Source organism: Penicillium waksmanii, assembly GCF_028829765.1.
Source record: "Penicillium waksmanii strain IBT 27052 chromosome Unknown utg000005l:1.0-5232799.0:1.0-5237142.0, whole genome shotgun sequence".
NCBI classification, from domain to species: Eukaryota; Fungi; Ascomycota; class Eurotiomycetes; order Eurotiales; family Aspergillaceae; genus Penicillium; species Penicillium waksmanii.
In genome coordinates this window covers 1,679,303-1,694,124 of record NW_026643252.1, presented here as the reverse complement: position 1 = coordinate 1,694,124, position 14,822 = coordinate 1,679,303, and the positions used below count along the sequence as shown (strand labels likewise).

The window sequence follows — 14,822 nt, the reverse complement described above, 5'->3', positions numbered from 1 at the left end:
TATGAAGGTGGTGGTAAGGCTTTTATTATTTCGCGGTGATACTCACAATCTCAAAATTGAAATCAATACATGGGTCTTGCATGGAATAGTTATGAGCCTCTGTAGGATTTAAGTAAGTTCGAATTAAAACGATCCGTGGACATTGGAATAGAGTTTCCCACATGGACCTTGGTACTACTGTAGTAGTAAAAACAAGTGGAAAGACAAGATTATCATGAACTTTAGGGACAATTATCAAATCCGAATGCGATAACGGATAGCCAGAATTATATCAAGCTATTTAAAAGAGATTCGTTCGATGATGTTGGATTGGGCCACTCTCTACGCTATATGCCTCCACCTCTTTATCCATCTATAAGTAAGCATAAACACCTCTTTCTCTAGGAGATATACTTTTTGAGACCCCGGAGTCTCTCCTTGGCAGTCTCAAGAATGTCATCATTCTTGCAAACGGCAAAACGGAGGTAGTCCTCCGCGATATGTGCGTTTGCATCGGTGTAGAACTCTGTGGGAGGGATAGCAGCCACTCCGACCTCATGAATGAGGAACCAGCAGAGCTTGAAGTCACGAGGGCGGTTAGCGACATGAGCCGGGAAGGGATAATCGGCTGGCAATTTGACAGAGGCCATGTTAGCGAGGACGAAATAGCCACCTTCGGGCTCGGAGTACTAAATGCTCGTTAGCGGCGTTCTTCTCTGAAATGATACACAAAAGGACACATACGGGGATCTCCAGTTCATCAAAGATCTCGCAAAATAGCTTCATCTTCTGCTGCATCTCATTCTTGCTCTCTTCCCAGAAACCCTGCTTGTCTGCCTGCTCAAAGGCGACTGCGGCCGCCTCTTGAAGAGGCGACACACTGCTGTAACATATACGGGTGTGCGCAGCAGCGACGTACTTGATCAGATGCTCGGGTCCGATCAAGTAGCCGACGCGCCATCCAGTGGCGTAGAAGGCCTTACCCGCCGATCCCACGGTAAGGGTGCGCTCGTAAAGTTCGGGGGAAAGAGTCGCGATTCGGGTATAGGGGACATAGAACAGACGGTCGTATACCTCATCAGACAAGATGATGAGATTATACTTCACGCACAGATCACCAATGCGTTGGAGCTCCTCTCGGGAAAAGACCTTGCCTACGGGATTGTGCGGTGAGTTCAATACCTTTTTTCATCACCAAGTTAGCATTCGGGTTATAGACGAACGGTATAGGTTGAGAAACTCACAATCATTTTGGTCTTGGGGTTGATGGTGTTTTCCAGCTCCTGGAAATCAATCTTCCACTCCGACGCGGGCGAAGTCTTGGTCGCACCATCCTTTGGTGGGTGGAGGGGCACATATCGGATCGTCCCGCCGGGCATTTCAATGTTGCTGATATATCTATTTCCCACTTGTTGAGTACCCCGATAGACCTCGGAAAGAATGCCGAAACTTACTGGTCGAAGAAGGGCTCGAAGATGATGACCTCGTCGCCAGGCTCAATGAAGCCCATGAAAGCACTGAGCATTCCTGGTCATATGATATCCCTCGTCAGCTGAATATTCTGGGATCACACTTATGACTATTGCATAGTCTCACCCTCGTTAGCTCCAGTCGTGATGGAGACCTCGGTCTCGGGGTTGATGGTCTTGCCGAAAAAGGGCGAGTATGCATCTGCAATAGCCTGCTTGAGGCGAGGACGACCCTAGTTGACTGTGAACAAGGTTGTTCTGCGGTTTCGACATGTTCGGCACGTGCTCACCTTCGTCGGTGAATATTGGTTGCATTCTACCCGGTCCAGGGCATCCTTTGCAGCATCGATTGCGAATTGGGGAGGGTTGTAGCCACTGTAGAGAAGAAGAGAGAAGAAGAGCTTATGTTAGGGCAATTCAATTGACAAACGACCAGGGTTATGTATATCATATTCCCGATTACTCACAAGAACCCTTGACCCATGTTCACGATCGGCTGAACTGGCGAAGCGGCAGCGGCTTCATTGACAATCGACCTGTATGCGCAAGATTAGCGGGGCCTGCAGGGTGTGCGCTTTGTCAATTGATGGGCGCACCAAACATCCTGGCGTTGGCCAGCCACTCTCGCAGCTGGCTTGAAAGGGTCGGGCCGCGCAGCGGTTGCCGACATTGTTCTTGCGCCGTAATCGGAGATGCGGGGTAGAGGGGAAATGGAGGCAAATTGTCGAGAAGGGCGCGTAGATCGAACAAGGGAGAGAAGAGGATATCGAGCAGCAAGCATGGAGGAAGGTAAGTGCGGGGGAGAGAGCAGAGCAAATTGACAATGGAGTCACGGATTACGGAGTCACGGAGTCACGGCGGATTGCGTGCTAGCTTTCCGAGGTCGGGACAGTTTTCTCCGCAGAGTAGGAGTACTGTATTCAGGGAATATCTAGTGTTGAGCTGTTCCATGAATTATTATTTATTATTTATTATTTATTAATTAATTCTTCATTAATTCCATTTAATCCTACTATGGAATTATTGACTGCTCTTTTTCTTCTCCTTTGTATCCATGTCTTTTTTAGCTCTTCCTCTTCCTCTTCCTCTTAGCTATGAGATAGTCAGGCACTCAGGCAGCAACCCCGGATCACGAGCTGACTAATCCACGCGTCGCGTCGCTTCAGCCAATCAGCCATCAGCCATCAGCCATCAGCCATCCATCACTTTACTTGGATTGAGCTGTGTCAACACAACTGTGCCAGTTCAACCTGGCCTCGCAGTACAACTCCCTTGCACTACCCAGTCCTAATATACCATGGTGTCCTGTCCGATTTGCAGCAAGTCTGTTCCACAATTAAAGATCAACGATCATATCGATTCCGATTGTCAGAACTTCTTGGAAGACTCATCGTCCTCTCCCGGAGATCAGCCCTCGTCCCAAAAAGGCCCAGTTCCCAGTATCTTCCAACCGCCCTCTGCTCGGAAAGCATCCACTCAACCCAACATCACCAAAGAGTCCCCCTCTCGCTCTACTGTACAGACACCGCACTCTCTCAATGGCAAGAGATCGTTTATGCAAGAGACACCGCCTCGAGATAAGGATACAACAACACAACCAAATGGAAACGGTGCTGAACCACAAGCCAAGCGTCCGAAGGTGAACGCCTTCTATAAAGCAGCTCCGCTTGCTGAGCGAATGCGACCTAAAAATCTGGATGAAGTCTGCGGCCAGGAGCTTGTCGGGGAGAATGGCGTTCTTCGAGGACTCATTGAGCAGGACCGAGTTCCTAGCATGATCTTGTGGGGAGGTGCTGGGACCGGAAAGACCACTATCGCTCGGGTGATTGCTTCGCTGGTCGGGAGTCGCTTTGTCGAGATTAACAGCACAAGCAGTGGCGTTGCGGAGTGCAAGAAGATCTTCTCCGAAGCTCGTAGCGAACTGGGCTTGACAGGTCGGAAGACCATTATCTTCTGTGACGAAATTCACAGATTTTCGAGGAGCCAACAAGATTGCTTCCTTCCAAGTGTCGAGTCGGGACAAGTAACTTTGATCGGTGCGACCACCGAGAATCCATCCTTCAAGCTTCAAAATGCTCTCCTTTCTCGCTGCAGGACATTCACCCTGGCCAAACTTACCGACGAGAACATCGAAGCGATTCTGCAACGCGCAGTGAAGGTTGAAGGTCCAAACTACAATCCTACGGGGCTGGTAGACGACGAGCTGATCCGCTATCTTGCCCGATTTGCCGATGGGGATGCCCGAACTTCCCTCAACCTCCTAGAGCTGGCTATGGATCTTTCCAAGCGACGAGGAATGACAAAGGAAGATCTAAAAGGCTCTTTAACTAAGACTCTTGTCTATGATCGGGCCGGGGATCAACATTATGATACGATATCCGCTTTCCACAAATCCATCCGAGGAAGTGATCCAGATGCAGCTTTATACTATCTAGCACGTATGATCCAGTCTGGAGAGGATCCACTATACATTGCACGACGTCTCATTGTAGTGGCATCCGAGGATATTGGTCTTGCAGACAATTCCATGTTGACTCTGGCCACTTCGACACATGCCGCCGTGGAGAAGATCGGTCTACCAGAGGCACGCATCAATCTTGCACATGCGACTGTTGCTATGGCACTCTCGAAGAAGAGCACTCGGGCTTATAGAGGGTTAAACAATGCCTTTGCTGCTCTCGGCGAGCCAGGTGTGGCAGGACTGCCAATTCCAATTCACCTGAGAAACGCCCCCACAAAACTGATGAAGGAGCTCGGCTATGGGAAGGAGTACAAGTACAACCCTCATTACGTCGACGGTCAGGTGGAACAGGACTATCTACCTGAACAAATCCTTGGACGAACGTTCCTTGAGGATCTGGACCTAGGCACGCGACGAGACCCTGCTCGATGGTCTACGTAGCAGTGATGACTGGCATGTTCCGATACCGCCCCCAAGTCACCTTCACCTAAAGTTCATATACCGGGGATTTGGATTGCTTTACAAATATCTACTTATGGCCAAGTTTCAACATGCTTCCGAATTACAATGAATATCAAAAGGCGTGATGAGAACTTGGGGCATACCACAACATGAGGATCCCGGTTATTCTAGTATCTCGCCCGCAACAGTCAATTGCCCGCGTCCATTTTAAGCCAGACTCGTCAACGGAAGCCACTACTAAGCCGGACTTGAACGACGACGACTTCCTCTTTAGGAAAGCTGGCACGCCAGGGCAATCATACTTTCCTATCCTCGCCCACTCGTTCCTGCTGAAAATGTTCTTGAGGATATTCAGATCGACTCAAGGATTTTCTTGAACCCTTATCACTCTCCTCCCCACAATATATCCCCCATTATTCAAACTGTGGGGGGGTTGGCCTAGCCCAGGTATATCAGAGATACGACGCGACCTGACTTACCTTGACTCTCATTACGGTACAACTCCTACGCCCAATATCATTTTCTACACCTGTCTTCTTTCTCATCGCTTCTCGGTCAGCAACTTTCCCAAATATCGATAGAGAGGTTCACCGAGATGTCTCTCCCAACCACCATCCAGTCTGACTCGGGGTTGGTGAAGACATCGGCATCATTTCGACTGGGAAGGGCCAAGCAGAATCGAGACCGCTCCAACAGATATACAGGCTGGGCATTTCGGCTCGTATCTTGGTTCTCAGGGGACCCCTGTGGATTTTGCCCGTCTGCTCATCACCTTACACCCGAATACGCGACCACCTTCCAACAATATTCGATGGAAAGACCCTACGACAGCAGAAAACTATCAAGCGCTGGAGACATCGTCACCATCAATATTACCCGGAGCGTTCGCCCCTGCCCCCCCCATCTTTCGACTGATCCAAATCCACATCTTCAGTCTATCAACGGCCATGCATTTCACCTCCCTCGTCCCGGCAGCGTCGTGGAATATCGAGGGTACGGATTTGCGACCACCCCTGCCACTTCGCGTCGATATAGCAGAGAGCCATCCCCCGAGTGCAACCTCACGATCATCATGGAAGATCCGCCCAATTCAAAGTCTTACCGCGAGAAGCTGATACGAACTGACGAGGAACGAGCGCAGCAGAAGGAAGACGGTCGACGCTTGAAAGAAATCGGAGGGGCATGTATTGCATGTTACCAGAGCAAGAAGAAATGTGGACTGGGTAATCCTTGCCCACTGTGTAAACGAAGTGGCAAAGAGTGCGTCCGAAAATACCCTGGCAGCTCTAGTCCCTCTCCGAGTCGATCCGGCAGTGCGCAACCATCTACGCCTGAGTCTTTTGGTGAAGGTTGTTCTCACCTGAAACTGCCTAGCAAAGACAACCCGGCGGACCTCCCGTTCTTTCCAGTTCCTCTAGACAATCTATCCACCATGGATCCGAGTATCCCCTCGGTACAGTGGGGGCAATGGATGACCTCGAATGATGATCTTGGCAGAATTTCTCCTCTTGGCTTCACCCTTGACGGCGCTTTTGAAGAGAACGACTTCGGTGACTACTCTCCCCAGTTCGAGCAATTATTTAGAGCCACCTACGACGCTTGATCCTTGAAAGGAATCGATCGTTTGTTTTCTTCTTTGGGTGTGTATAATCACATGCGATGTTGTTATCAAAGCACTGTTAATAATGTTATGGTCCAAAGCACAGGGGCAGGCTGAGGCTGCACTTACACTCTTTTGTTTACCCTTTCGGATTGCAGGTTGTTTCACCGCTGCTACAGTTCGCTGCCAACATATTAGCTTAGAAAATGGCAATTATTAACAAGCTACCCATAAGTAGTAAGTAGATGCATGCATATCAACATCTACAACCAGCGCCTTGTAGATCAGTGGTCGATATTGCCGGACATTGAACGAGAAATAACCAAGGAGATGTCATGTAGAATACAAGTATTGGGAAATATTCCAGGTTTGAGATAGGCTTTCAAAAGACTCGGAAGCAGGCTTTATTATAACTTAAGATAAGTGGGAACATACTACTACGTAGTAGTTAACTAGTTAGTACGAGGTTAACTTGAACTGTGCTGGCCCACCCACACACTCCACGTCGGTCCTCTCATTCCGCGTCCCGCGCGTCTCAAGAATCTCTCCACCGCCAACACCTCAACTCCACATCGGGCCGCGAGCCCCAATTCTCCCAGAAGCTATCTGCGATTAACATTCTTGAAACCCTTGCCAAACCCCCGACCCATCTCCCATAATGGCCTCCGGCCAACCTTTCGCCTCGCGCTCATACGCCGGGACCAAACTTCCAGATCGCTCTACCAACGCAAACGCCATGCCTTTCAGCGCCTCTTCGTTCTCCAGGCACCGTCCCTTGGGAGGCACCGGTCCGGCCGACTACCCTGGTGTTGAAGGCCCGAAGCCACCTCAACAGTCTTCTGGCCCCGCGGTTGCGGCGCAGTCTCATGGACCGGCGCAGGATGCGAACCCGTTGAACCGCTTGACGGAGGAGCAGAGAGAGGAGATCAACGAAGCTGTAAGAACCCCGACTCAATACCCCCAAGATTCAAGGCAGAATAATTACATGCCGTGTATTCTCTCGCATGAGCCAAAGATGATGAAACAGCGTACCAAGCGGGCGCGGCGCAATTCCCATATTCAGAATGAAGAAAAAGCAGTAACGGCTAACACCTGAAAAAAAATAACAAATAGTTCACTCTCTTCGACCTCGACCGTGACCGCCACCTCGACTACCACGAGCTCCGTGTCGCCTTCCGAGCCCTAGGCTTCACCCTCTCAAAACAAGAACTCATCTCCCTCCTCACAACATATGGCGTGCCACGCCCGCAAGTCCAACAACAACAAAACAACGCCAACCCCCAAGCGCCAAAGGGCAACGCAGGCGCAAACCCACAACACCCTTCCAACCTCCTCATGCCCCTCTCCTCCTTCCAAGCCGTGACAGCGCTGAAGATCCTCGAGCGGGACCCGCGCGACGAGATCCTGCGCGCCTTCGAGCTGTTCGATGAAGGACAGAAGGGATTTATTGACCTCGAAGATCTGCGGCGCGTGGCGAGGGAACTTGGTGAGACTGGGCTCGAGGAGGAGGAGCTTAGAGCTATGATTGAGGAGTTTGATTTGGAGGGTGCTGGTGGTGTTACCCGGGAAGCATTTGTTGGCATTTGTTGGCAGTAGCGTGGGAGTTTGTTTATTACTTTTCTTTTGTATGAGATATATGCATTTGTTTTTACGTTTTGTTTTTGTCAGGCTGGTCAGATTGATTGATGGGCTTACATGGGATTCTATTTTTGTGCTTTCACTGGTGTTGGGTCCTTCGTTTTCTTATTGTTTAGTGTGAATTCTTTCTCTTACTGCGCTGAGCCTACCTACAACTTTGATATTGAAGATGAACCTAATTCCCGATGGAGGAACGTCAAACAAAGATACGTCTAGTCTGATGAATTTGTAGTTGAGAATCCTTTCTCTCTAGAATAATAAATTGTTTCAAGAACGAACATTAGACACATCCACAAGAAGAGAAGCCTAATAATGCAAAAAGGAAGGAGATGAAGAAATCTCCAACCCCATCGACCAGTTATCGTTAACGCCAAAGACAGTGCCAGGCATTTTTCAAGGCACTTCCAATAGAATCCATATTATCCAAATAATGCAAGAAAAGGAAGGTTTATCGTTAAGGTGGAGAAAGTAAGGCAATCATCAAGCGTAGCGGGGTGGAGGCCCAGGTGGCCCGGGTGGTGGGACATTTTGATATCCATAATTAGAGTTTCCATACCACTGGCCCTGCGGAGGGCCACGAGGAGGCGGAGGGCCTGCATAGCGACCCATAGGGGGTGCCCCTGGCGGGGGCCTCTTCGCTAGACGGCTCTTGGCCTTGGCCATGCGACACCTGTTGATCAAGCAGAAGAATATGGCAAGGAGGATGAGGCTGCCGACGCCAACACAGATGCCAATGACAAGGTTCTTGTGATCCTTGATCCAACCCGCAGCTGATGAGCCCTTGCATTGGCCGGAGTCGCAAGTGCCACCAGATTCACAAGGCGTCCCATCGAGATAGTTTTGATTCATCTCAATACAGGTGCCATAGGGATATTGGGTGAAAGATTTCGGCGCGCCACAGACGAGAGAGCACGAGGGCTGGTCAGTGTTGTCGCAAGCCCAGGTGTCGTTGCTGTTCAGCAATGTACCCATCACAGAGCGACATTGACGGTTTCGGCTCGTACACTGGCCACTAGCACATTTGAGGCCGTCACCGCAGGAACTTCCATCCTTTTCATATGCATCTTCCGGGCAAGAGCTAGATTTCCCGTCACACTTCTCCTCCTTGTCACATTCACTGGTACTGGCCCGGCAAACAGTGTTGGCAGAGGAAAACTGGCATTTATTGCAACAGTTGTCGTTGGAGTCATCACAGACGGCGTTGTCTTTGAATTTGCATGTTTTGGCATCGCAGCAATTATTGTCACCGCAGCCGGATTCTCCTCCACAATCGCAATCTTCCCCGGACTCCACGATACCATTGCCGCATTGGCTGCCGCTGATGGTCACAACACCCTTGTTATCTGAGAGACAAGTTGACTTGATGCTGTTGCGGCCGATGGCTGCACAGATGTTGCCGATCGTGCACGGAGAGAACTTGGTCATTTTGTCATCGGCATAAGGGTTCATTATGTAATTGGCATCGGCATCGCAGGTTGACGACGAGAGCGGACAACACTGGGATGACTCGTTAAGATCATCCTTGCATGTTTGCGAGTCACAGTCATGCACGGCACCAAAAGTGTGTCCAGATTCGTGTGCGAAGATTTGCCAAGTAGACCCTGAATTGCCAACTACAACGTTGGCACCAGTGACTGAGCTGCCTCCACTACTGCTGAGGCTTGATGAACATAGTCGACTCATCCATGAGACGCCGACCTCCTGTCCTGTTGGGCAGCCGGTCATCAAGGTCCAGTATGCATTATCGTCCTCATGATCAGAACGCCATTTGGAGAACTCGTTCAGGCGCCAAGTGATGTTCCCGCTATCACAACCCATATTCCAAGGTGTCGCATCGTTGGCCGTGGTGGGGCACGAAGCGTCGCTGATGGTTAGGTTCCGCAGACCGATAGACACGTTGAAAGAGTCTTCATAGAGGCTAGACGCGGTATTCACCAGGTTGATAACCCACTCCTTGGCAGCATCCTTGGGGGTGGAGTTGGACTTAAACTGATTGGTCATTTGACAATCGGTAGCCACGCCAATCAACGCGACTTTCTTTGTCTTGGGGCATCCTGATGTATCTCCGATTGTTGATTTGAGATTCACGCCACCGGAGCTACCGGACACTCCTCCAACATCATTACGTTTGCTCATGCCAAACATAGAATTCAGTGGGCTAAATCCCCATTGGCCATCGGGCATGTCGATGCCGACCGGAAAAAGAGAGCTTGTCAATTCGGAATTATAGTCGAGTTTATCCGCTTGGCAGCCGGTGGGATCATCGAGGGATCGCTTGAGCTCGACGTGGCCGCGGATCATATCGGTGTCTCGGTATACCAACATGTAGTCGTACGCGCGGTCCTCCACGTCGGCGTCAATCGCTCGCTGCTTGGCGGAGTAGGTCGAGTGCAGTTCGACGTGATGTTTGTTCTCATCAACACTGAATACACCCTCAAACAGCGGTTCAGGGCCATCCCTTCGGATGTTGACTCTTGCCCAGCCGGTAGGAGTCCATCTTCCCTTGCCCGATCCCACAAGGGCCCGACCACGAAAGACCTTATGGGCACTCCTTTCAAAGGGCTCATCCTTCCAGTTGCCGTCATTGTCCATGTATCGCACATTCGCATCATCGGCGAGAATGTCGAGGTTAGGCTCGAGCTCCAACTTTATCCGCTTGCCATCGCGATGTAGCTCGAAAGTGAGATCGAAGTGGGAGGTGTGCTCTATTTGGTGGGAGGGTGTGTGAATCACGGCATTATCGATCGGTGTAAGTTGACGAATCGCTTGTGAAGCGCGAGATCTCGCTAGGTAGGCTATGAGCAGACGTTCGGTGGTACGGAAACAAGACGAGGCATACCTTGAATAGGCGCGATCAGAGCGAATAATGCACCGATCACGGGCAGAAAAGCCCTGGAAAACTTCATGGCCCAGGTGGTTGAAAATATTCAACCAGAGGGGATGGGTGGACTTAGTCTCGATAAACTTCAAGGGACCAGGCAACCATGGGGAAACAGATTCAGGGTCTCGGAGATGTCGGGATCGGCACAGCCACACCCAAAGAGGGGCTGGAATTATGCACGCAAGTATTTTGTTCGGGAAAGAATTGGAAGGAGTATTCAACGAAGGTGGTAATGAAGGAGTCAATGAGTGAGATGTTAATAACGAGTGGTGCTGAAATAGACGTGAGGTAGACCGAGAGAAAGAGAGAGACAGAAAGACCGAAAGGCCGCCAAGCGAGGAATCCGCCAGCCTTGGGCCTTGGCAAGCCTTACGTGAGTTGGAACTATTCTTGGTTCTCTCCGTTTCAGAGATCGATCACTTGCATTAATTTCCCCGTTGGCATTGGTAGATGCACTCTGTACTCTGTACTCTGTGCCCCGTGCTCTGGATTCACATATACAGAGCATTCCCTCATCTATCACCTCCCATCTCCCATCTCCCACTCGCTTGCCGCCCATGCCCTGCCCATAACCACCTCCCCATCTTCTCTGTGGTGGCGCATTCATAATCGCTGGGGGCTGAGCTGGTCCATTCTGCTGCTCCACCGACCCACTCAGTGTCACCTCTTGCCAAAATCCCCGCTTCCACTATCATCTGCCAAGGCCGAGTCTTCCGGAAGGCCCGATTGATTATCCCCCCTATACATTTAGACTACCCTATGTACTATCATTATTTACTCCTTATCCATCCCAGGAATGCGACTGCCTGCTGGGCTTGCTGGAATCGTCGCGCTAAAAATACTTTCATATGTGATGTATACCATCACTAATCAGATTCCAATCCATTCGAGATTCCGCTTGATCTAGACCCGCGCAGTAGAAGATCATAAATTTAAAATGCTACTATTTTCATGAGTATATTCTCAGCTGAAGTTAGTACCCGATCCCAAATGCTCATTTGTGTATTTTCAAATTCCCCTTAATTGCAACCCCATTTCTTGTACATCATATCATAGATCTGAAGATCCTTCTTAGCATCCTCCGCAGTCGTCTTGATATCTTTGCCGTTGGCAAAAGCATCGTACATGACCTGTAACTCGGCCGTGTAGGCATCCTCATAAGAGGAGAGCACATTGCGTCGTTGAATTTCACCCTGCTCGTTGACCTCCTCCACTTCGACGTAAATGGGCAAGCCCTTGACATATGGGCTATCATATTTGATTGTAACCCGCTTGGTGTCGCCGTACACAGTAATATGGGCATCGAATATGGGGACTCGGTCAATGCCACTCTCGTAGGTCGTGGAATAGGTTGACCCATCTTGGTTGCGGAAGGTCATGATGGCACTATAGAAAGGGTCGTTGGCGGAGACTCCGTCCACAGATTCTGGGAACCCGAGAGTCTCGCGCATAAGAGAGATGTCGTGGGATCCCAAGCTACCCAGAAATCGGCAGTATTTCTTCTTCTCATCTGTGATTTCCTGGTTGGGGAACGCCTCTTTGAAAAGCGCATCCAGGCGCTTGTTGCGCTCCTCTGTGGAACTGACAGGGTAGTCGGCATTTTTGACTTGGAATGTACCACTCTGGTCCACAAATTGCGCATTGGGGCCACTGAAGTCCCGTACTCGAGCATACAGGATTTTTGGAATAGTCGCAATTTCACGCTTGAATGCATTCAGGTACCCCGGGGCATACCGACGCATATAGCCCACAAAAACACGAGCGTTACCCGCAGCTTTCTTTTCGGCGTCAATGATGGACTGGACCGAAGGCAAGGAAAGAGAAACAGGCTTTTCGATGAAGACATTTTTGCCCGCTTGGAGGCTAGCGATGGCTAGTGGGACGTGACTATCGTCCGAAGTCAAAATAAAGACCACAGATACCTTGGGATGTTCAATCAGGTCCCGCGGCGTGGTGGTCTTGTGGGGGACAAAGAATTTGGTGGCGCAGTGATCGACTGTTGTGGGTGACAAGTCACAGATTGATTCGATTTTGAACAGGTGAGAGAGAAGTAGTAGGCAAGGCCCATGGCAAACTTGAAAGACCTCCTGGACTGTTCGTTAGCTCGAATGTATTGGCTTGAAAGAAAGTCTAGACGCACGCCAGCCCCGATAATCCCGACCCCCAATCGACGAGACGAAGACATTTTATTCGATTTCAAGAATGTCTAATTCAGAAGATGACAGGGTTGGAATTGATAAAGCAAACCGTTTAACGGACCTGGATGTTGAGCAGACCGTTAGACTTTGATCTTAATGTTTGAGGTGTCGAAGGTGCGTCATCGCGGGGCAACTCGCTTGGCGGTCACTTTGCGCTATTCTAGTATATCTATAGACCATAATACTAGAATTCTATTATAGAGCCCGGGCTCTCTTATAAATATAGCATTTTAGTGAGATACAATATCTTGAAGAGTATTTTGAAAGTGTCTTCAAAATATATGACTGTTGTCCGATACGGTAATCGAAGAGAATATATATGGTCTCGGTGGCCGTAATTATTCAACAGCGGGCATGGTGCGAAAGTAATAGTACACAGCCATGTTTCATTTTCAATGTTTATGCAGTATCACAACATTGCGTCAGGACCTTTAAGATCCTTCTGTATTCTTTCCCATGAATCTACCCCGCGGATAGCAGCGTCTTCCGGCCTGCTATTCTCATCGCGCATACGGCGGTCAAATGTTTCCATAGACACCCAGCCCTTATATCCCTTTTCGACAATCCAGGCACGCACAATTTCATTGACTGGCATGTATCCCCCCCAAATCGGCTTCACCAGGGAATGGTCGTGCATATTTTGACCATGTAAATTGGTGTGCCTCGCCCTCTGTATACCACGGGTGTCCCTTGGAGAATGGCGGATCGAATTTTTCCCCGTCAGATAGCTGGACATAAAAGACTTTGTCCATGGGACAACTTTTAACGAAACGATCTAGCGTATCTTGCAGAGCCTTCTCTGCGTCCGGAAACTTGCCCGACGAAACAAATGGATCGGCCCACAACTTCGTGATGATATGAAAGGTATCCAAACACAGTCCGAAATTGGATCGATTAACGTTTTCAGCCAGAGGCACTGTTGATTCCCATGTTGAATAGTATGTTCCCCATGATAATGCTTCGTATGCGATAGAAACAACCGGGCTCTCGGCAGTTCCAAGATCGGCCAGTTGTTGCAATTCCGAAACAATAAGAGATTCGTCCCCAAGAGCATCGGGTTTGAATTGAGATGGTACCTGAAGATAAGGCGCCCCAATTATTCTGGCTATTTGGATCCAGAGAGTGGCGGTTTGCAACCGTTGACTCAGCGGGGATCTGTTACCTTCGTAGTTTTCAAAGGGTGCTAGCGAGATGATTTCGATATTGAGGCTATCGCATAATTGTTTGATCTTTTTGGCCGCATTGAATATTGATAGTCCGTTGGTTCGAGAGTACCCTTCGAGGTCTGAGAAGACTAATTCGATTCCAGAATACCCAGCTAGAGCCGCTGCTTTGATTTTGCGATCGAGGGCATGGGAAGGGTGCTGACCCAGCGAAATGGTACTGATGGCCAGTTTGTGGGGAAACATCATGATTTTGTGTAAAAATAGAATGGATAAAAGACCAATTGGCTAATGAAGTTCTCTGCGCTGTATAAGTATCTGCGGGGTCGGAAAATCATCTCCGAAGATCTAAGAAACCTGAACCTCAAAACTTCAAAGTCTGTTTCCTTTCTTCTTTTCTTCACTTTTCCCAATGAAATGGGCTTCCTGTTGTTTTGTGCCGTGGTTCAACAACAATACTCTACTTTGATAGGTACATCGAAGTATGTTGGTCCAATGATATTGCTCAGTTGCCAAACTATAACCTTGGAAGAGTTTTGACTCTATGAGAGCCCTAGCCACAGTGGCAACCACCGAGGCAATATTGTGTGAAACTTGGGGGAAATACGTCCGAAAGACAGACTATTCGACTCTGGCTGAAGCTGTTGGAGCTAATACATCGCCGGTGGGGGTGGTCAACATGGAGGTGTCACTTTTCAGTTGATCCTGGTAGCATCATTTGGGCAAATGATTTGGAGCTCAGAGACGAAGGATAAATAACTTCAGTATATCGTACGGAGTGGGTAATGCCATTGCCAATGCAAAGAGACCATGCCATGCCTGATGCCTGAAATCGCGGTGTCACGACTGGAGCGAGGCTGCCGCCAAGAAGAGATGCGCTCCGCACCATCGATCGCCGCAGATCGAGGGGCAGCGGGGGCGCAACTCTGCTTTTCGCCTGGCGCATCCCTGAAAACGGAAGAAAAGTGTCT

The 14,822-nt window shown here is 49.5% G+C and overlaps 7 protein-coding genes across 7 annotated transcripts; 3 read left to right on the top strand and 4 right to left on the bottom strand.

Annotated features, from left to right (window-relative positions):
- Positions 1-380: 380 nt before the first annotated feature.
- On the bottom strand, positions 381-2,229 carry N7481_005553 (kynurenine--oxoglutarate transaminase; the record flags this gene model as incomplete). The annotated part of the gene is made up of 8 exons (XM_057264772.1): positions 381-668; positions 724-1,161; positions 1,224-1,377; positions 1,434-1,506; positions 1,576-1,681; positions 1,739-1,823; positions 1,916-1,984; positions 2,045-2,229. The coding sequence occupies 8 exons, from the start codon at positions 2,227-2,229 to the stop codon at positions 381-383; spliced, it is 1,398 nt and encodes a 465-aa protein (XP_057122492.1).
- Positions 2,230-2,745: 516 nt separating this feature from the next.
- On the top strand, positions 2,746-4,350 carry N7481_005552 (ssDNA-dependent ATPase MGS1; the record flags this gene model as incomplete). The annotated part of the gene is made up of 1 exon (XM_057264771.1): positions 2,746-4,350. The coding sequence occupies one exon, from the start codon at positions 2,746-2,748 to the stop codon at positions 4,348-4,350; it is 1,605 nt and encodes a 534-aa protein (XP_057122491.1).
- An 832-nt stretch (positions 4,351-5,182) lies between these two features.
- N7481_005551 (uncharacterized protein) lies at positions 5,183-5,974 on the top strand (the record flags this gene model as incomplete). Its single annotated transcript, XM_057264770.1, has 1 exon — positions 5,183-5,974. The coding sequence occupies one exon, from the start codon at positions 5,183-5,185 to the stop codon at positions 5,972-5,974; it is 792 nt and encodes a 263-aa protein (XP_057122490.1).
- A 655-nt stretch (positions 5,975-6,629) lies between these two features.
- cdc31 (putative cell division control protein Cdc31) lies at positions 6,630-7,567 on the top strand (the record flags this gene model as incomplete). The annotated part of the gene is made up of 2 exons (XM_057264769.1): positions 6,630-6,908; positions 7,085-7,567. The coding sequence occupies 2 exons, from the start codon at positions 6,630-6,632 to the stop codon at positions 7,565-7,567; spliced, it is 762 nt and encodes a 253-aa protein (XP_057122489.1).
- A 522-nt stretch (positions 7,568-8,089) lies between these two features.
- Positions 8,090-10,515, bottom strand: admB (uncharacterized protein; the record flags this gene model as incomplete). The annotated part of the gene is made up of 2 exons (XM_057264768.1): positions 8,090-10,404; positions 10,449-10,515. 2 exons carry the CDS (start codon positions 10,513-10,515, stop codon positions 8,090-8,092), a joined length of 2,382 nt encoding a protein of 793 aa, XP_057122488.1.
- A 994-nt stretch (positions 10,516-11,509) lies between these two features.
- Positions 11,510-12,675, bottom strand: N7481_005548 (Gfo/Idh/MocA family oxidoreductase; the record flags this gene model as incomplete). Its single annotated transcript, XM_057264767.1, has 2 exons — positions 11,510-12,577; positions 12,631-12,675. 2 exons carry the CDS (start codon positions 12,673-12,675, stop codon positions 11,510-11,512), a joined length of 1,113 nt encoding a protein of 370 aa, XP_057122487.1.
- A 594-nt stretch (positions 12,676-13,269) lies between these two features.
- N7481_005547 (sugar phosphate isomerase/epimerase family protein) lies at positions 13,270-14,097 on the bottom strand (the record flags this gene model as incomplete). The annotated part of the gene is made up of 1 exon (XM_057264766.1): positions 13,270-14,097. One exon carries the CDS (start codon positions 14,095-14,097, stop codon positions 13,270-13,272), a length of 828 nt encoding a protein of 275 aa, XP_057122486.1.
- Positions 14,098-14,822: the final 725 nt, after the last annotated feature.